This window comes from Gymnodraco acuticeps, unplaced genomic scaffold (genome assembly GCF_902827175.1).
Source record: "Gymnodraco acuticeps unplaced genomic scaffold, fGymAcu1.1, whole genome shotgun sequence".
NCBI classification, from domain to species: Eukaryota; Metazoa; Chordata; class Actinopteri; order Perciformes; family Bathydraconidae; genus Gymnodraco; species Gymnodraco acuticeps.
The window spans coordinates 142,650-164,295 of record NW_022990911.1 but is presented as its reverse complement, the minus strand read 5'-3'; the positions used below and the strand labels follow the sequence as shown (position 1 = coordinate 164,295).

General features: G+C 43.5%; 1 protein-coding gene and 1 non-coding gene across 2 annotated transcripts; one reads left to right on the top strand and one right to left on the bottom strand.

Annotated features, from left to right (window-relative positions):
• The first annotated feature begins 675 nt into the window (after positions 1-675).
• Positions 676-20,030, top strand: LOC117557916. Its single transcript, XM_034233912.1, has 5 exons — positions 676-1,288; positions 2,026-2,148; positions 2,578-2,640; positions 3,096-4,430; positions 20,022-20,030. The coding sequence occupies exons 1-5, from the start codon at positions 1,019-1,021 to the stop codon at positions 20,028-20,030; spliced, it is 1,800 nt and encodes a 599-aa protein (XP_034089803.1). The 5' UTR covers positions 676-1,018.
• trnag-ccc lies at positions 16,276-16,346 on the bottom strand. Its single transcript has one exon. It is a non-coding gene; the product is annotated as a tRNA-Gly (tRNA).
• Positions 20,031-21,646: the final 1,616 nt, after the last annotated feature.

Sequence of the window (21,646 nt, the reverse complement as noted above, 5' to 3'; positions counted from 1 at the left end):
GACAGTGTAGTTTCAATAGCCGGCACTGCACTATCATACAACAACGCATTTGTAAATGCTGTCTACAACAAAGAAGGGCGCCAAAGATGGCTATGCTAGTGTACAACAAAGAAGGGCGCTAAAGATGGCTATGCTAGTGTACAACAAAGAAGGGCGCCAAAGATGGCTATGCTAGTGTACAACAAAGAAGGGCGCCAAAGATGGCTATGCTAGTGTACAACAAAGAAGGGCGCCAAAGATGGCTATGCTAGTGTACAACAAAGAAGGGCGCCAAAGATGGCTATGCTAAATACTTTACTGTCAGTTGTGGAAGGCTCATTTGCTTCTTGACATTATTTCTGGCAATAAAACAGTATCAACTAAAATGTTAACCACGATTTGTCGATTGTGCAGTTATTAACAGCTTACAGTAGATATTAGCTAAGTTAACTAGATATGTAGCCAGCCTAGCTAAGTCCAACCGATTAAAATAATGTAAAGCTTGCTGGAGAGGTGCAGTATAAAATACAAAATTACATTACCTTTTAATGCTGCAGTTGCTATAGGATCCAAGCATGTGATATATCTTCCATTTTCATCCATGGCGTAGTTTTAATGTTCAATCACTTGCAGAGGTTCAGTCTTCTGCCTGAAGGAAAGCTAGCCAGCAACGTCCTGAAGCTAGGTACACCTGACCTAACACACGCCCTTAACGGACCCTCTTCGCGGTTCCCATTGGAAGGTACCATTTCTTAAAGAGGGGTGACAGAGATATTTTATATGTTGCAAATATTAGGAATATTAATAACTGATGCGGTCATAGGTAACATTTCAAACATCTGTTTCTAGATGCACATCATTCCACAAGTTATTCCCAGGCATTATTATGACGTGTATATATATATAGGAAGACGACTCACCGGCCTCCCCCATACAGCTAGAGAATGTGATAAACCCACTTCATTAGTTATTTTCCCCAACGTGTACATGGCCTGCTGCAGAAACGTTTTAATATCGTTAACTTTTGGAAGATTTCACGATGCTTTGGCGGTGCGTTATCTGCTGCGTTTTTATAACTTTTTCACTGAAATTATTATTGAGCCATATTAATCGACTGCACAGTCGCAGCTCTGACTTCAGGTTGCTCTGTGGCATTGATGGATGCACTGAGGAATATAGAGTGTACAACTCATTCTACCATCATGTAAAGAGAAGACACTTTCAACATCTTCTTGAAGACACCAGACCTGGCGACGCCACACGTGGAGATGAAAACCGACAGGAGGAAACCCAAGGACCGCAGCAAAAAGTAAGTAACGTCTGCTAATTCAGCTAAGATTGTTAGCTACAGTGTTTGGGCCACGTGGCCACTCGGATACAGGGTTAGTTTCGTACATTGTGTGATGCTACAGATAGCGTTAGCCACATTTAGTTATTATAAATCCATTAGCATTAACTAATGAATCTGCTAGGCTACAAGCAGGCGGCATCTGTCAACCATATATTTTTAATTCAGCAGTTAGCTATGTAGTGTTTTTGTGGGGATGAAAAAACCGTTAAAAATATGCATTACGTTGGTGTTCGGCCACAGTTACTAAAACAGTAAATCACAAAAATTATGGTTTTCCACTTTTTCACTCTGCAATATTCTGCAAGGTGCATGCATCCCTGTCAGGATCTGCACATGATTTGTTGAATTCACAGTTTTAGCAAATCAGAAATAAATCTCAAATTCTTTACCCACTATTAAACTTAAAACAAAAATAAATAGATTTTCAGATTTGATTAGAAAAAAAAGTTTCATGGTTTTGTTTTCTGGACTGAAAAAATGTAATAAAGAGTGTTACCCAGACAATGGATAAAGTGCTACGGCTTACAGTTAATAATTGTTGCTGAAATAACTCTTACCCCCAAAGTTGGTTTAATGTGAAAATAATCTTAGATAGAAAGGAATTACATATTTAAATTGCTCTTTTAGTGAAGCTAATTTTTTTTAAATTTTTTACAATTTCAAACAATCTTGTTTCTTTGATATGTTGTACACAGGACAACATTCAACCCGATCAGCTTCCAGCCGACTCCAGCAGCGAGGATCAGAACCTTCACACACCTGACTCAGTTGAAGAGCAAATGGGCATCGACCAAGATGGAGCTGTCACAGTGCACCAAGTATGTTTTCTTTGTTGTTGACTATCTACTGAAAATTAAGGGCTGCTAAATAAAGGTCAGGCCGATATAGTAGTGGCTAATATTGGCCTAGCATATAATTTATATATCAATATTATGTTGAAATATTTCATTTAAATTCACCAAATGATTCATAAAACCTAGAGGTATATGTGAAGATGTATTTCTATGTGCTGTACTAGCAAAACTAAATGAACACATAAAGAGTTAGAATGGCTTATTGTCTTGTTGGAGTACTAATGTTTGATATGTTTTGGTCAGAGTTACAAAATATTAAATTATCTATCTTTGCTCACCACATGTCACCAGTTTTTTATCATCAGATGTGCATACATTTAAAGATTATATATTTCTGTCACATTGAGTAATGTTATACCTGCAAATGTCAAGTTACTACATTTTGTATTGTAGGATCTGACAACACATGCCACTGCCTTTGTTATCAATGCCCGATCCAAGCATCGTCTGTCACAGGTAAAATGCTTCCAATGTAACCTTTTTGGACTAAAAGCATTATGCCATGTGTGATCTGCTTCTCAGAACATATTAACAGGAAATATTTTGTGTGCGACAAAGAAATGCAAATGAGCATTTATTATCCAGAAATTCAAGCCATTCACTCTGACTAACCCAGTAAGGGATTTCCCATATTTTATTACAATTTATAACCAGACACAGTGTAGCCATATATTAAGTTAGACCTAGTTTTTCTTTGAGAACAGAGCACAGTATTTGGCTACCTACTGTACACAGTTAGCAGTTAATAGTGGTTCACTGATGGCCGAGTTCAGTTTTAGTGCTTTGTTATCCACTTTACTGTTGTGTCTATGTCATAAGCAAAACTGTATATCACATAAAGCTACAGTGATCATGATAATGTTTACCAACATCAAAGATTGATCACATCGCTTTCAATCTCTCATTTTCAGAAAGGCATGAATGACATTGTTGCTGGGGTACAGCAGTATCAATCATCACTATTGGACAACCTCAGGACGCAGATGAAGGAAGTTCTAAAGAAGAATTCAGGAAGTACAACCAATCAACTTGGAAAAGATGCAATGGATATATTTGACAGTTTCATTGACCCCATTGCTAACGTTTCAACAACATTTCGCCAGAACAGTGTTATTAGGAAGCAGTTTTGTTGTGTGGATGCAGAGGAAATTCCAATTGCTCGAACCATATGCAGGAAGAAACGTGGAGGATCAACAGATTTTGTCATCAAAGACAAATTATTTTATTATGTACCATTAGTCAAAAGTGTAGAGCAGTTCCTATTACATCCAAGGATTTTGACTATGATTGAAGAGGTACCCCAGAGGTGCAGTGAAGGTTTTTTTCATGACCTTGTTGATGGTTCTCTTTTAAAATCTCATCCCTTATTTTCAGAGAAACCAAATGCACTGCAGATTATTCTGTATACAGACGAAATAGAGATCTGTAATCCACTAGGATCCTTTTCATCAAAGAACAAGTTGTTAATGGTGTACTACACCCTAGGAAATATAAATCCAAAATACAGGTCTAAGCTGGCTGCTATTAGGCTACTTGCGATGGCTAAATCAGCAGACCTCCGTCAATCTGGTGTAGATGTAATATTGAATAGAATAAAGGAAGACATGGATGCATTGTACAGTGGTGTTAAAATTCAAACTATTAACGGGGAGAAAACAATACATGGTGCTATGGTTTCTCTCTGTGGTGACACCCTGGCACAGCATGAACTCGCAGGGTTCAAAGAAGGAGTGGGCTTTGCTTACAGTAAGTGCAGACACTGTGAGTGTTCTTTTGAGGACATGCAGTCACAATTCAACGAGGATGCATATATTAAAAGAACATTGGAGAATCATGTCAGACAGTGTGATGAAATAGAAAAGGCTAACACAGACTTGCTTCGCAACAGCCTTAGAACAACATATGGGATCAATCGAAGGAGCAAGTTAGTTGACTTCCCATCCTTTGATATTATTCGGCAAACCCCGCAAGACATTATGCATGTCATTCTTGAGGGTATAGCTCCTCTGGAAATTAAATGTGTTTTGAATCATCTTGTTCAGTCAGGAGAGTTAAATCTGGACTCTGTGAATTCAGCTATTCTTGGTTTCCCTTATTCGCCTCTAGATGTTAGAGATCGACCATCCCCAATTTCTCCGAGTACACTGATGTCAACTGATGGTAAACTAAGGCAGTCATCAGGGCAAATGCTTGTCCTGTTGAGGATATTGCCATTTGTTTTGGAACATTTGGAAGTCAATGCATATGTGCAGTTGATAATGGACTTAATAGAGATTGTTCAAATAGTGTTTGCACCTGTTCTTACCATTGCAACTGTGTCAAGGTTAAAGTTACTGATTGAAAGTCATTTGAAGCATTGGAAGGAGCTTTTTCCAGACCACAATGTTACACCTAAGCAGCATTACATGATACATTTGCCATCACAGATAGAATCATTGGGTCCCATGGTCAGACATATGTGTATGCGGTTCGAGTCTAAGCATTGTTTATTTAAGCAATGGGCCTCCAAGCTCAATTTTAAAAATGTATGCAAGTCTTTGATTAATCAGAACCAAATATATGAAAGCTGCCAAAATGTTGACCCTTCCAAGCACCCAATTTTTTCAAATGAAAAGGAGATGGGTCCTGTATCTGTGTTGGTGTTTTTCTTGTCTTTTTCTATCTTTGGGTTTCCTGTTTTATTTTGTAAAGTGTTCACCCCCGTTTCCTGCCTGTTTGCTTTCTTTCTGTTTCCCTCCCCGATTGTGTTCACCTGGTACCTCTGTGTTTTCTCCTCCCTCCTCACCTGTCTCGTGTTTATGTGATTAGTCCTGGGTGTATTTAAGTTCTGGGTTTTCTGTCTCTCTTTGTCGGGTTGTCTTGTGTTATGACCAGTTCATCGGTGAGTGTTCCGTGCTGTCTTTGTGTAGCCTATATCTAGCCTTGAAATAAAGGAATTATTGTTACTCTAATCTGCATTTGGGTCCTGCTTCCTGCACACCGTAACAGCCACCGTAACATTACAACCCGACCCTAAATATGGGCCCAGCAGATCCTTTTGAGCAGGAGCTATTGGAGTTTTCCTTTGCTTTGGATGACTGCTCGTATCGATGGTTGGGAGCGTCCAGGGTTCAGCAGCGAGAGGCTGTTCTGGCAGAGGCACGCCGGATTACGATGGAGAAGCCAGGCTTGGTTAAGTTCTTATCGGGCAAGATTTTGGATTTTCTCACGGTGTGTTATCCCCTGCCTGACAGCCCCAGGCCTCCCAACTCCCGTTTTGATACCACACGCATTGGTGTGGTCCGTCTGGCGTCAGCCCCTGCTTCTCACCCAGTGTTTGCTACTGTCCTGGAGCCATTAGCTGGTACTCGTCTGGCCTTTGGAGGTCCACGGAGCCTCCAAACGGCTCCTAAAGGAAGGAGTCGCAAGGCCAGGTTGGCAGCACGAGCCCAACGGGCCAGGGTTCCAGAACCAGTTCAGCCCCCAGCAGCCATGGTTACAGCCCCAGTACAGGCCCCAGCAGCCATGTTTACAGCCATGGTTCCAGACCCAGTCCCGGCCCCAGCTGCCATAGTCCCTTCTCTAGTCCCTTCCCTAGTTCCTCCTCAGGTCACTTTCCTAGTCCCTTCTCTAGTCCCTACTCAATTCCTTTCTCAAGTCCTTTCTCAAGTACCTCCTCTAGTCACTTCCCTAGTCCCTTCTCCAGTTTCCCCTTTAGTCACCTCTCTAGTCCCCTCTCCAGTTTCCTCTCAAGTTCCTTCTCTAGTCTCTTCTCGAGTCACCTCTCGAGTTCAATCTCAAGTCCCTCCTCTAGTCCCCTCTCTAGTCCCTTCTCTAGTCCCTACTCAAGTCCCTCCTCTAGTCAATTCCCTTGTCTCATCTCTAATCCCATCTCTAGTCCCATCTCTTGTCCCATCTCCAGTCCCCTCGCCAGTCCCCTCCTTTAGTCCCTCCTCTAGTCCCTCCTCGAGTCCCCTCTCTAGTTCCCCTCTCGAGTTCCCTTCTCTAGTCCTTTCCCTAGTCCCTCCTCAGGTCACTTCTCTAGACCCATCTCCAGTTCCCTCTCAAGTTCCCTCTCGAGTCCCCTCTCCAGTTCCCTCTCGAGTTCCCTCCTCTAGTCTCTCCTCTAGTCTCTCCTTTAGTCCCTCCTTTAGTCCCTCCTTTAGTCCCATCTCTAGTCCCTCCACTAGTCCTTCCTCGAGTCCCCTCTCTAGTTCCCCTCTCGAGTCCCCTCTCGAGTTCCCTTCTCTAGTCCTTTCCCTAGTCCCTCCTCAGGTCACTTCTCTAGACCCATCTCCAGTTCCCTCTCAAGTTCCCTCTCGAGTCCCCTCTCCAGTTCCCTCTCCAGTTCCCTCCTCTAGTCTCTCCTCTAGTCTCTCCTTTAGTCCCTCCTTTAGTCCCTTCTCTAGGCCCTCCACTAGTCCCTTCTCGAGTCCCCTCTCTAGTTCCCCTCTCGAGTCCCCTCTCGAGTTCCCTCCTCTAGTTCCTCCTCTGGTTCCTCCTCTGGTCCCCTCAGGAGTTCCCTCTCTAGTTCGCCTCTCGAGTCTCCTCTCGAGTCCCCTCTCGAGTTCCCCCTTGGTTCCCCTCTCGAGTTCCCCCTTGAGTCACGTCTCAAGTCCCGACCCAATGTCCTGGTCCGTTGGAGGTTCCGCTGGGGGTCCTGCCAACTCCAAGTACTGTCCCGTTGGAGGCCCCCTCAACTACTCCTCTGCCGGGGGTCCTACCGATCCATGTACTGTCCCATTGGAGGTCCCGCCGACTACTCTCCTGCCGGGGGTCCTGCCAACCCTTTGTCCTGTCCCGTTGGAGGCCCCGTCGACTACTCTCCTGCTGGGGGTCCTGCCAACCCTTTGTCCTGTGCCGTTGGAGGCCTCGCCGACTACTCTTCTGTCGGGGGTCCTGCCAACCCTTTGTCCTGTCCCGTTGGAGGTCCCGCCGTCTACTCTCCTGCCGGGGGTCCTGCCAACCCTTTGTCCTGTCTCGTTGGAGGCCCCGTTGATTACTCACCTGCCGGGGGTCCTACCAACCCCATGTCCTGTTCCGTTGGAGGTCCCGCAGACTGCTCTTCTGCCGGGGGTCCTGCCAACCCTTTGTCCTGTCCCGTTGGAGGTCCCGCCGTCTACTCTCCTGCCGGAGGTCCTGCCAACCCTTTGTCCTGTCCCGTTGGAGGGCCCGCCGTCTACTCTCCTGCCGGGGGTCCTGCCAACCCTTTGTCCTGTCTCGTTGGAGGTCCCGCCGTCTACTCTCCTGCCGGGGGTCCTGCCAACCCTTTGTCCTGTGCCGTTGGAGGCCCCGCCGACTACTCTCCTGCCGGGGGTCCTGCCAACCCTTTGTCCTGTCCCCTTGGAGGTCCCGCCGTCTACTCTCCTGCCGGGGGTCCTGCCAGCTCCTTGTCCTGTCTCGTTGGAGGTCCCGCCGACTACTCTCCTGCCGGGGGTCCTGCCAACCCTTTGTCCTGTGCCGTTGGAGGCCCCGCCGACTACTCTCCTGCCGGGGGTCCTGCCAACCCTTTGTCCTGTGCCGTTGGAGGTCCCACCGTCTACTCTCCTGCCGGGGGTTCTGCCAGCTCCTTGTCCTGTCTCGTTGGAGGTCCCACCGACTACTCTTCTGCCGGGGGTCCTGCCAACCCCATGTCCTGTGCCGTTGGAGGTCCCGCAGACTGCTCTTCTGCCGGGGGGCCCTGCCAATTCCATGTCCTGTGCCGTTGGAGGTCCCGCAGACTACTCCTCTGCCGGGGGTCCTGCCAACCCCATGTCCTGTGCCGTTGGAGGTCCCGCAGACTGCTCTTCTGCCGGGGGTCCTGCCAATTCCATGTCCTGTGCCGTTGGAGGTCCCGCAGACTACTCTTCTGCCGGGGGTCCTGCCAACCCCATGTCCTGTGCCGTTGGAGGTCCCGCGGACTGCTCTTCTGCCGGGGGTCCTGCCAGCTCCAGGTCCTGTGCCGTTGGAGGTCTCGCAGACTACTCTTCTGCCGGGGGTCCTGCCAACTCCATGCTTTGTCCCGTTGGAGGTCCAGCAGACTACTCTTCTGCCGGGGGTCCTGCCAACTCCATGTCTTGTCCCGTTGGAGGTCCCGCAGACTGCTCTTCTGCCGGGGGTCCTGCCAACCCTATGTCCTGTCCCGTTGGAGGTCCCACCGACTGCGCTCCTGCCGGGGGTCCTGCCAATCCTGTGTCCTGTCCCGTTGGGGGTCCCGCCGACTGCCCTCCTGCCGGGGGTCCTGCCAACCCTATGTCCTGTCCCGTTGGGGGTCCCGCCGACTGCGCTTCTGCCGGGGGTCCTGCCAACTCCTGGTCCTCTTCCGTGGGGAATCTTGCCGACACCTGTCCCACCGGCTCCGGATCCTGTCCGGTCGACACCGGCTCCTGCCCGGCCTCCGGAGCTGTCCGGTCTTCGCCCTCGAGCCTGGCCGCCTGAGAGTCGCGGTCTTCGCCCTCGAGCCCGGCCCCCTGAGAGCCGCGGTCTTCGCCCTCGAGCCCGGCCCCCTGAGTGCCGCGGTCCTCGCCCTCGGGCCCGGTCCACTGACTCTTCCTGCCGTTGCCTTCGCCCTCGGGCCCGGCCCCCTGACTCTTCCTGCCTCTGCCTTCGCCCCTCCATGGTCCTCACCTTGGACTCTGTCTTGCCCCCGGGCCGTCCGCCCGAGTCCCCCTTTTTGGACTCTGCCTTGCCCCCGGGCCGTCCGCCCGAGACCCCTTCCTGGTCCTCTGCCTTGCCCCCGGGCCCTCCGCCTGAATTCCCCTTTTTGGACTCTGCCTTGCCCCCGGGCCGTCCGCCCGAGACCCCTTCCTGGTCCTCTGCCTTGCCCCCGGGCCCTCCGCCTGAATTCCCCTTTTTGGACTCTGCCTTGCCCCCGGGCCGTCCGCCCGAGACCCCTTCCTGGTCCTCTGCCTTGCCCCCGGGCCCTCCGCCTGAATTCCCCTTTTTGGACTCTGCCTTGCCCCCGGGCCGTCCGCCCGAGACCCCTTCCTGGTCCTCTGCCTTGCCCCTGGGCGGTCAGTTCAGTCCCGTCCTCCTGACCCCCTCCACCCACCCTGGTGGCTTAGTGATGCGTTTGACTTGGCTGGTGCTGTTATTTCTGTATACTGCATTTCATATATGGACATACTTAATTGATGTACTGGGTTTTAGAGCGACAATAAAACAATGAATTTCATTTGGTCCTTATCTGTTTTTAATATGTTAAGAGATGAAAAAGGATAGGATGCTTGCAATAAGATATTCTGACTTTGAAAAAGCAGTTTTCTACTTATCAGTGTTGATCTAATATCTTTAGAATTATGGTATTTCTCAATTTAAACATTAATTTACTCAGTATTATCAGTATTAAAATCTCAAAAACAAGTAATAAAACCTCATTAAGATAATGAAGTAAAAAAAACACTTAATGGAAGTGAAATTCACTACCGCAAAAACTTCTTTGTAAGAGGAAATATCTTGGCAGACAAAATATAAGCATATTTTGTCTTGATTTAAGATATTTCATCTTAGTAAGATTTCAGTTTTTGAAGTGCATCTAGGCTGAGAAAGGCTCGTCTGGAACAGCAAAAAAGTTTGGAGAGTAAAATTAGAGAATTGGAGGCAGAACATAAAAGAACATCCAACAATAGCACATTACTTGAACTAAAAAGAAACCGATGTAAATTGGATGAACTTCTGACATGCAAAGCAGAAGGAGCTCAAAACAGAGATACTATGAAACGGAGCAAGTCGAATTCCAACTCAGAAAGGCCCAGACAAATAGCATCATCTCTAAAATAAGACGCCCTAATTCTAAAGAAATGTTGGCAAACCCATCAGAGATAGCAGGAGCATTTGCAGATTATTATGAAAAGCTATATGATGACTCAGACTCTAAATTTACAGAATCCAAAGCACAACAATTTCTTCATAGATTACATTTACCATCATCAACAAAGGAGGAGGCATCTCAAATGATACAGCCAATTTCATTGCAGGAAATATCTTACACTATAAACACTTTGAAAAATAACGAATCCCCTGGTACAGACGGGTTTCCAGGTGAATTTTATAAATGTCTAAAAGAAGAGATTACACCAATATTATTTAAAGTTTTTAATGATGCTCTATCTTCAGGTAATCCACCCAAAACTTGGTCTGAAGCCATTATACCTGTCCTACATAAGGAGGGCAAAGATCCAACTTCATGAGGGATATAGGCCAATTGGCTTGCTTTGTAACGATCTAAAAATATTGACGAACATACTGGCTCGGAGAATGCAAAGACGTATAACCAAATTTATCAAACCGGATCAAACTGGTTTTATCCCATGTACTGTAGGCAAGGGGCTAATAATATTAGGAGAACATTAAATCTCATATCATGTACTAAAAACAATCCTCAGCCAACCATAAAGCTTAGATGCACAAAAAGCTTTTGATCGGGCCAAGTGGAGCTTTTTATACAACACACTGGATGCTTTTGGGTTTCAATCGACCTTCATAGATTGGATACAAATTGTGTACAGCTGTCCAAAATATTAGAGTAAATGGCCGTTGCTCAGATTTTATTAATCTTAAAAGAGGAGTTAGGCAAGGAGATTGTTTAAGTCCGTTACTATTTGCCGCAAGTATCGAACTGAAGACTACATTACAAAGACTACAACCGAAAACTGACACATTCGAAGAAAAATGGTCCCCATTAATACAAGCAACACCAGATCTCTAGCAGCGCCTCTTTACTTATTTATTTTTATTTATTTATTTTTCATTTATTGTATTCACTGCACTTGTACTTGTTTCATCAGGATGGTAAAGCACTGGCTCTTATCACAATGGTTCAGGTATTGTGTGGTCATGTTTCCGAGGAGGGGGAGTGATAATGTTGATAATGTTTGCACAATATAGAAATTGATAACATTAAGAAACTGTATGTCCTTTTGGTGCCCAAGGAGGGCGTGAATGATTAATCCTGGTGTACAACAGCTGCAGCCATGTAAGCATCTCCATGTATGTTCTATAGACGTTATGTATGACAAATAAATAAAAAGCGTCAGCTAAATGTAATGTAATATGACCTACAGCGTCTCCAGCGGTTCGAGCGGTCTCGTGTGGACGGAAAACTTTTTTGATATCAAATCCGGTTAGTTTTCGTCTCCGTGTGGCTCCAGCCTTAATCTAAACATTGCTTGGTCCTTTCATGAAAGATCATAAGAGGAATAATGTCTGTATTTGTCCCTCTCCTCTTCTTATCTGTAGTCATTTCCTCATCTACTTAACACAGTCCTCCTTTCACATTGTAATGTAATGGCAGCAGTCTTTGCCCCATTGACGTGCTGATAGGAACCATCAGCAGGTCATTACAAAGAGAAAGGATAAGAACATGTGTAAAGAAACAGAGAGGAAAGGAGATAGTTACAGACACACACACAGGCTTAATAAAACAGAAAGACTATAAATGGTATTACGGAATTATTTAGATGCTTTAGCAATGTTGCCTATGAAACATTTATGTTGATAAGCAGTTTGTTGATTATCTATACAGTCTTGCTAATCATACTTAAGAAGAACACCATGCTGGATTTAATGGGCCTCCAGGGAAAAGGGGGAGATGGGTAGACATGCCGGGTGGGCATGTTTGGGGTGGGTTCAGAGAGTCTACAAGAGTGCATTTTGTAAACAAATCTTATAATTGCATATCAAATGCAGGCCATATTCAGTGTGTACTATTCTTGCAACGATATGGACACCATGTTCCTGCAATTGACTCATGGTACTGATCTGGCTAACTGGTTACAGACCAGGAACCCAAAGTCTCCGGCCAGCCCCCCTTAACTTCACCTATAACATGTTACTGAGAGAAATACATACAAGCCTGGAAGAAAATAAAAAACCACAAAGAAACAACAAACAGTGACTTCTCAACTACAAAGACTTTGGGTCCTACGTGGAGAGATGGGGTTTGGCTTCACCCATAAATAGTTGTATCTTACCAATGGATAAAATGACAATGTCAATTATGAAAGTGGTTGCCCATGAAGAACATTGTATTATCAACACATCTCTGCAGATCCTGCAGCTGATCCATCAACACCTGAGCACTACCAAGCATGTTAGCCTTTTGTATGGTTAAATAGATCAACGTATGCTTCAGATACTTGATTGAAATGTATCTCTCTGAGGCTTTTCGTTCCTTTTAGCACCAACTGCTGGCTTCAGCTGAATACGGACACATTCAAAGGGGTCAACATTGTAGCTCAACTGAAATTGAAACTTACTTTGTGGACTCCAGAATGCTTTTTGCATCCCTTTAGTGTTTGTGTTTTATACATTAAGTTTAACATTAACTGTCAGTTGTAAGAGATCGTAATTGTAAAATAAGCTGTAAATTAATCAAACACTTACCTAAGTCTGTAACCCATCAAAACCTACAGAAAGCTTAGTTAGGAGGTATTTAGCAAAATTAACTTATTCACTGTTCACATTTGTTTGACTAATTATGAGTCATCAAGCTGCCAGCCCTCAAAGTATATCAGTGGGTGTCCTGGCAGAAGTTAAGTGTCCCACAATCCCCTTTAAATGTGATTTGAAACCTGAAAGGGCCAACTTCATGTCAGGGTGTTTTATCATGCTTTTATCGAAAGTGTGCTCTCATTCGGCATTATATGCTGGTTCGGCAACGCAACTGAGGCACAGAAAAAGTCAGTCAGGACTGGTAACATTGTCCAGTAAATTGACAGGAATCTCATTGGCTAATATAGAATGCTTATATAAGGACAGAGTTTTAAAACTGGCACACAATATTGTGAGTGACCTGAGGCACCCTCTTGCCTCTTACTTTGAATTGTTGCCATCCGGGCGGAGATATCGTGCCCCTTATTTAAAAAAGAACAGATCTAGGCTGTCTTTCGTCCCACAAGCCATCAAACTCCTGAACAAATTATGGCTAGGACGCACTGTTTACCCAGCTGGTCTGGCCCTGTCCCCCCTATTTCGCAAATGAGGGCCTATAGGCCCCTTGTCATGTCTGCCGATATCTGGTTTTCTTATGTCTGTTTGTTTTTATCTGTGTCTATGTTGTTGTCAGTGATGTATTGTCTTAACTTTTTGAAATGCCTCTGTGATGTGCTGCAACCCATTTTCCCCTTGGGGACTAATAAACGAATACTACTATACTACTAGGAATAAATGTAATTGATCCAACAACATCAAAATAAAAGATCTTGAGAATAAAGAGAAACTATTTTCTTCTCTTGTAATTGTCTTCATTGTCATCAAGTCATCTCTCTTTCTTCTACTCTTCTTTCCATCGAAGGCCAACTTCACATGGTTTTGAAACACAATCACTTGCTGAGTGGCTTCTCATCTTCTGTGATTTCCAATAGCCATTAGCTAGTGCCCTCGGCTCATCACCGTACAACAAAGTGACCTTTGTGTTTTCCCTCATGTAATTATGAAAGCAATCACAATGCAAGAATGATGTCTTTGAAGTGTTCCTGCAGAATGATGTGTGTTGATGACATAAATGCTTCTGTGTGCAGACTAATCAATGTTGAATGTGCATTGGTCACAAAGCAGTGACACACCAAACCGTCCAATAAGAGAACACCCTGCCAATGACAGCTTTCATGGGGTCAACGCAAGTTCTGTAATGAGGTCTGTTCAGTTACTGTATGTCAGGGGTCGGCAACAGGCGGTCCGGATCCGGACCCAGACGCCGACCTATACGGACCCGGAGCTATAATCAATACATTAATAGGGGATTTTTCGGCGCCTCCCGCTTTTTTAACGCTGATTTGGGTGACTTGTGTAATTCGTGGAGAACCGAAAAGTTTTCGTTTTAGGGGTGGGGGGTGGGGAGTCCGTCTGTCTGACTGACGGACAACTTCTCACTTCAAAAAAGAAGAAGAAATCTAGACCGCAAAAATAATTAAACAAGCGAGTACCTGTTTTTCCTGGCCAAGGACAGGTTCCTTGAACACAACACGAGCGTAACGTGTCTTCACGTGGTATATGTCTCGTCTGAAAGGAGTACTGACAGAGAGCACCGGAACCCCGCTCCAGCCCTTAAAATATTGCAGTACCCATAAGGAGCAGTACACATGCCGCAGTGTTTGCGTGGCTGTGTCTTTAGTTGTAAGCACAGTGGCGATCTGTTGTTATTAGCATCTGGTTAGCTAGCTATGCTAACGAATTTAAAGAGCTTTTCTACAACCAGGTGGAAGAGAGCTCTCTCCTGAGAGGCTCAAATAACCTCAGCTCAGTGAGGTTAAGGCACACCTTGATATGATCATTATAGTTATTAATGAGACTAAATGAAAAACAGGTATAAAATACTATATGACAGTAACAAAAAAGTTGTTAAAAATAACAAGAATAGAGTTTAAAAGGGGAGTGATTTGTAAAATATCCAAAAAGAAAATATGCTTACAGTTCTGTTTCATATGGGTGTTGAGAGATGTATCCATAGATCTCTTAATGTTGCTCTCAAAGTGCACCAGATTGATGCTTTTAACTTCAATATTTAAAAAAAAATCTTCCCGGGGGAGCATGCCCCCGGACCCCCCTAGAGGAGGTGAGGTCCCCCCCCCACTTAAATCATGTCCACATGGATAGGATACTAAATACATTTGCACACATCTTGTGTCCATATCTTTCTGTGTTGGTGGTCACGCCACACCGTGCACGTGCCTGCATACGTGAGTCATGGTGAGATATCTGGATTAAGAGGTTGCTTTTTCTTTGCACAGCATGAAAGAAAGGCCAAATAAATGGGCTGTGATTTTAGTTTTTTTAAGCAGAGGTTGAGTTCAATAATTTGTACGGCCCTCGGAGGATGTTGTAAAAATTGAAAGGAAAAAGGTTCCCCACCCCTGCTGTAAATAATAATAAAAACCCTCGATTTATAACTTAACATCTCTGTCTCCTATTGATCTGAGTATATTATAAAGAATAGCAGTTCATTGAAGCATTATAGCACAGGCCTTTGTCAGATGGTATATTACGCTGTTTTTTTTTCTGCTTCGAATAGTTCTCTCTTTTTTCACCTACCTGTGTTTGCATCACTGTAACCAATGAGCACCTGCATGTGTGTGAGAATAGCCCTGACTCCATGTCAGCCCAGATTTACAAACTCCTGGCAGGACAAGCTCCAGCTCAATTCTCACACTGAATTTAAAAAAAGTGAGTGAGGGACTGCAATATAAGAGGGAAAGAAAGAGAAACTTTAAAACTGTTCAATTGTTATGATGTAAAGACTGATATTGTTCTATAATCGGCTGAAACTGTTAAGTCATGATGTGAAACGGTTAACAAAGAAAAAGGGACACTCAAGCTGCTGCTACACTTTATTTTATTTATCTAAAATGAAGCACTTTTAAGATGCACATATTTTCAAAAGCTATTTTATTTATTTTCTCTATTTTATTTGTAAATGCAGCCCGAGAGGAACATTACACATATCCACAGTATTTACTGTATATCTGTATAGTTCAATGTTAATTGACTATAAATAGTTGTTTTTGAATTGTACTTTCTTTATTTGATTGGCAGTCAGTTGTTGATTACATGCAGACGTTGATAAAGCTACAGCTACTTCAATATATATCACACTAATTCATAAAGCAACTTAGACATTTTGATGTTCCGGACCTTTGCATGGGGACATTTCCTCTAACTGGACCTCGTTGAATTTGAGTTGGAGACCCCTGCTGTATGTGGTCTGACATCAAATAGCAGGCTCAGTTTGCCTTAAAAACAAAACCTGATTGGAGTATGTATGGAAAAAAGAGGATGACACTAAAACAGACATGATTAAGTACAAACTGGTATTTTTTAAAACTCTTAGGTTAGCAATATGTTATTATATACACACACATTATATTACACTAAGTCAGCTACTTGTATGGTGTCTTTTGGGCAGCGAGGCTCCTCTTACGATTCCCTGATCAAGTAAACGTGAAAAGTGTTGTTTCTATAAGGGTATTTGCCATTGGCTAAAAAAACTATCACTTTTAGTTGAATTGACTGAGCAGAATGTCCTGATAGGGCTGCCCCCTGCTGTGTGGCTACAGTGCTGTCAATGTAAAACAAATTATGTTGCCTTCAGCTAATCAGGCACAGAAACATGGAAACATACCAAGGTAGATAAATACATGCACCGCCCGGGAATCGAACTCGGGTCACAAGAATGGGAATCTTGTATGATACCACTACACCAGCAGCGCTCTGTCTTACCCTGGCCTGTACTCAGACTGAAGCAAGGGAGGGGGCTTTATGTGTCAGTGGAGGAAAGGCACTCCAAAGGTGAGGTGGTAGGGACCGGAGTGCTCAGCAGGGGGATTGAGGCGGGGAGGGAGGACAAAGGCATTGAAAGCAGTGGGGGGGTGTTGAAGCCAGGCTGTGTGGTGGAGGTGACAGCTGAGGGCTGGGAGAGTCCCTGTTGTGCTGGAGGAGTTCAGCCTGGATGCAGATAAGCTAAAGCTAACAGTGTGTTCTTTTTGCTCTTCCAGAATTTGATTCAGGGTGTTTTTTTCCAGTTTAAGGTTATATTATTTGGCCCTGAAATAAAAGAGCCTCACAGAAACGTGTAGAAAGACTAGAAGCTAGTTTTTCAAAATGCCACTATCTTTGGACCTATTATATCACAACCTTTCCCTTTCTGTGTCGGAGCACTATCAACAATGAAACTAACACACACACACACACACACACACACACACACACACACACACACACACACACACACACACGCACACACGCACACACACACACACACACACACACACACACACACACACACACACACACACAAAAAACACATATTCTCCCACACCAAACCTTGTTGGTATGTTGGCCTTTTCACACTATAAGGATTTGATGAGATTGTGACACGCTAGCATTTAGCGGAGTTCTACCAGTTCCTGCTTAGCGCAGCCATTGGGAAAGGTCAATGCTAATGCTGGCTGGTTAGCTCATATGCCTCACTCGATTTCTGTTTCACTCGCTTTGCCTCTTCCTCCCTTGGGGCTTTCACACCAACGCGGTTCCAGGGCCGGTTCGGAGCCTGACAAGCACAGTTTTTTCCTGTTCACACCGCAGCGGAGCCGCCTCTAAGCTCCGGAATCCGGTTCGTTGCAAGCACCAAAAACATTTTGGTCTAGAAGCAAGAACCGCATACGTCACACTTACGTCGGAGGGGGGCGAGATTAACCTGAGCTAACAGTTATAGGCAAGTACGGCAAATAAAAGTTGTAACAAGCAGTAGTGCTGTGCAAAGTGACTAGAAGGCAACCACACACTTATAAAAAACACACTTTATAAAGTCAGGCAACACTAACCAGACTTCGTGTGATTCTGTTTATTTGTACGTTACTTTGACCATCCGTTCACTGTTATTGATCATTGTGGAGAGAGGCAGACGTTTAGTATTATAGCAGCTATCGGATGGAATCAATACATGGGCTGCACAGGTTGTCGTGTCCGACTATCACAAGTAGAACCATAATGAAAAATACGCCGGTAAAATGTGCCTGTAGAAAACGGCTTGTGCCACAATAGGATAGCAACAAGTAGTCAAGATAGTCAGTTTAGCTTCGGTTGCTATGCTAACATCACCCATTTTCTACCAGAGAAACTTTCATAACAGCGTTGTGAAGCCAAACAGCGTCAATTCAGACTGACACACATTCACTGATGGGGATGGGGGATATGTGTCAGCTGCTTGTGTGACAGTCAGACAGTGAATACTTTACAGCGGCCGCTGCCACGAGTTAACGGGAGAATAAACTCCGGTGGACGAGCAGCACTGCAGCGGTCGGTAAATGTAACACATCAATGAACCACGGCACTCTGGAGAAAAGTATATATGGAAAGTTTCTTGTTGTTCAGAGTTCTACACACTCACATTGAATGGGATTTCCAATAAAACCCTGCGTCCCACTATAGGGAAAAGGAGGTTATAAATTCCCCACTGGAGCATTGCTTTGGCTCCATAGTTTTGCTCAAGGACACTTCAGCAGAGCAGATGTGTGCTGACACAGAGGTTTGAACTCCGCTCATCCATGTAAAGGCGCTCACTAAAGCCCAAGTGTAATCAGGCATGTTTATTATTTTTGCAGATTCACGCTTTTTCTGTTTTGCTAAGGGTATTACGGGTGATTAGGCTTCAGCACGGCATTGCTGACAACTCACTGCTGCCTGGCCGCCTTGTTAGTGCATCCAGAAAGGTCACAGCTAATACACTGCAGTTAGCTTGGGCTGGATACTGTGGTACTGGATGTCCGGTCGCTGAATGAAAAGTCTCCTTGAACATAAAGTACGTTTTTTGTTATTTTTATCTAACAAGCCAAGTGTGCAGTTAACTGGCTAAAACCAAAAGAAAATGTTTTGTTCGCACACTTCCAGTTGAATATTTAATAATGCATAATACAAACATTTGCTTGATAGCCTAATCTTTTCCATGAAGAGTTTCTGGGTGCCATGCTAACCATTCATCTCTTGTTCAACCAGAATAACAGCCGTGTCCACATTAGGCGATTTCACTTAGAGAGAACCATTTCAAGAACAGGCAATTTGAGCCAAGTGCTTTACAAAGGCATACAATTATATTGAACATAGGATATGAGCCAAACATTATCTTTGCATTAACAGATCAAACAAATAAGCAGTTAAAAATTAGAAAGAAATTGATTTCATAAAAGCAATAAACATACTACTCGTTTTACAGTAGTGTTCGTCTGCTTTAAAATCACTGGAGATGATGCCATCGTGATGGAGTTTGTATATAGCCTTGACCAGCTCACCCTACAAAAATACGCCATCGCTGTACCACTCTATACGTCTTGTAACATATAAAACATATAGTTAACTAGGTTCAAATCTTGATTTTCATTGGAGGAGGTCTTTGAAGATTACGATATAAAGTGTCTACAGATTTATAATTGCATAAATACTTCGGCAGAATGTTGGGGTAGTTCTAACCTTAGGGCTGTATTTGATAATGTTTCTGAATAATGTTTCTGAACAGACATAAACACTGTGTTGGCCTCTCTGGCATAATTCTTTGTTGGTTCAGCTTCTACTTAATTAGCAGACAGTTCTTTTATCTATGATCAACCCCTGCTTAGATACAATAGATGCATCCTGTGGTGTCCCTCAGGGCTCGGACAAAGTGCAACATTATGCGGGAATATTGCCGGAGAGCATCTTTCATAATCAACTGAATAGCAACAAGAATATTAATTTGTATTTATGGATGGGCACTTGTAGCCATTTAGCTCTAACTCTGCTTCACGGCCCATGAACGTTCAGTTATCCAATCATGGTGCGCACAACATCGCCAATGAGCCGTAACATATGAGCCATCTCATTTTTGGAAGTGAATGTAAACAACATCTTCTAAGACAACAAATACATTATATTCAGTTACAATAATTATGTGATGAATGAGAAAAGCATCACTTTTCTCTTATATTTCAGTTTGGCTGGGGTAAAGTACAATTTAGTTTCATGGACATTATAAAGTCATTATAAAATAGACATATTAGGTTGTTGTATGAAAACAAAGAAAAGCATTATGGAACCAGGCAAGGTGGGGAATACTCCGTTAAAAAAACTGTTATCAAAGTGTCAGAAACATTTCACGCGCGCGTAGACAGACTCCGCGAGCAGTGGCGGAGCCATGACATTTTCAGTGGGGTGGCCAGGATGGGACCAGTGATCATTTTGGGGTGGCATTGAAATCACTATTATATGAACATAAAAATACATCTCACTATAAAATAAGGGGTTATTTAAGGCACCTACAACACACAACACACCTCTACATTATTTCGGATTAAGTGGTGGAATAGATCAAATAATATTCAGTAAATCTAACTATTTTTGTCTTCTTCTCGCAGGCAAAGTAACAACAAAGCTTACATTATACAAATGTAGTGCAATATACAGACTGTTTAGCTTATGGTGATCAGCAGCACTATGAGCTCATTCTCTCAGTGACAGAGACACATAATTTAAACAAGAGTTTTTTTAATTAAATTATTGGTTAAGACATACATCTTACTTTTTCATGAACATTAAGTGCAAGAGGGTCGCAACTTTAACAATTAAGGCATTTAATTTACATTTTACATACAAGACATTTATAGAAACAGTGGAATACCCTGGATGTGATTCACTTGTTTCACTTAAATTACCATAACAGTCCTGAACACAGCCAAATAAGTAAAACAGGCAGAGGTCTGCATTGCAGGTACACACACTTAAGTGTTATAACTGATAATTGAGAGGGGGGGAATGTTTAAGTATAAACATTGTGCCTTAAAATCTAGCATTATATTGTACACAAGTATCCCTAAAAACAAGTAGTCTAAGTAGTCAACAAATGAACCCTTCTGAACACTGGCTCTTGGCAGCGATTTTACTGAACAGCGTACACCGTTTGCTAATTTGAACATCACGTTCCCTTATAACATCGTAAATGAGCTTGTAAAATATTTGTGTTGAATCAACATTGACACAGTAACACATATTGTAACAACTGTTTTCTGTTTCTGTCAACATGCCTTTTTCTGTCATACTCAGTCCAGGCACATAGGAACTGATCATAATACAGAGTATTATATGACAGTCATGTCCTGCAAGATGCTGTAACCTTGGTTAATTTGGTTTTTAATAAGACAGACATTTCAAATGTCAAGGGAGTTTCTAAAAAGATTAACAACGGTTCTGTCACGTTAGCAACGACAGTGTGAAAGTAAGCCAGCATGAAGAATACCATCAACATAACACTAAAGCAGCTGTGAAAAAAATCTTGAATCTTTAAAGTTTGTACTTATAAATGTGGGATTTTGATTGTTTTTCCTTGCTAAAATAAACTAGCACCTTTTTAAGAAAAAATGATGTGCCATAATTTTCCATTACCACACATCCTTGTGTGACCTTAAATAATTATTTATGTGAGTACAATCACTCCCATTTAACTGAGGGAAGAAATAATTAACTCAATGCACTTGTAAATGAACATTAAGTGCAAGAGGGTCTAACATTAACAATTAAGGCATTTAATTTACATTTGACATATAAGACATTTATAGAAACAGTGGAATACCCTGGATGTGATTCACTTGTTGTTTCACTTAAATTAATATATCGATGGAGACAGACCGGAGACTTTGGAGAGTTGAATCAGTGGTCATTTTGTGACACCTGAACAGCCACTGCTCCTTCTCCTCACATTCAGCTTACAACAGCTGTATTCTGCAATTGTTGTGGTTTGCAGCAAAGCGATTCACAAATTCCTCTAAGTCCTAGGGACTTCTCGTCTGGACTCCACACTTAAAACCCCCAGATTGCTCAGTCTATCATCATCCATGGTAGATCTCAAGTATGTCTTTACCAGCTTGAGTGTAGAAAAGCTGCGTTCACAGGAAGCAGTACTCACAGGTATGGCAATGGCAATTTTGCACAAGCGGAAGAGCTCATGGAATACCTCTTTAAAGGGTTCAATGATTTTTGTGAGCTT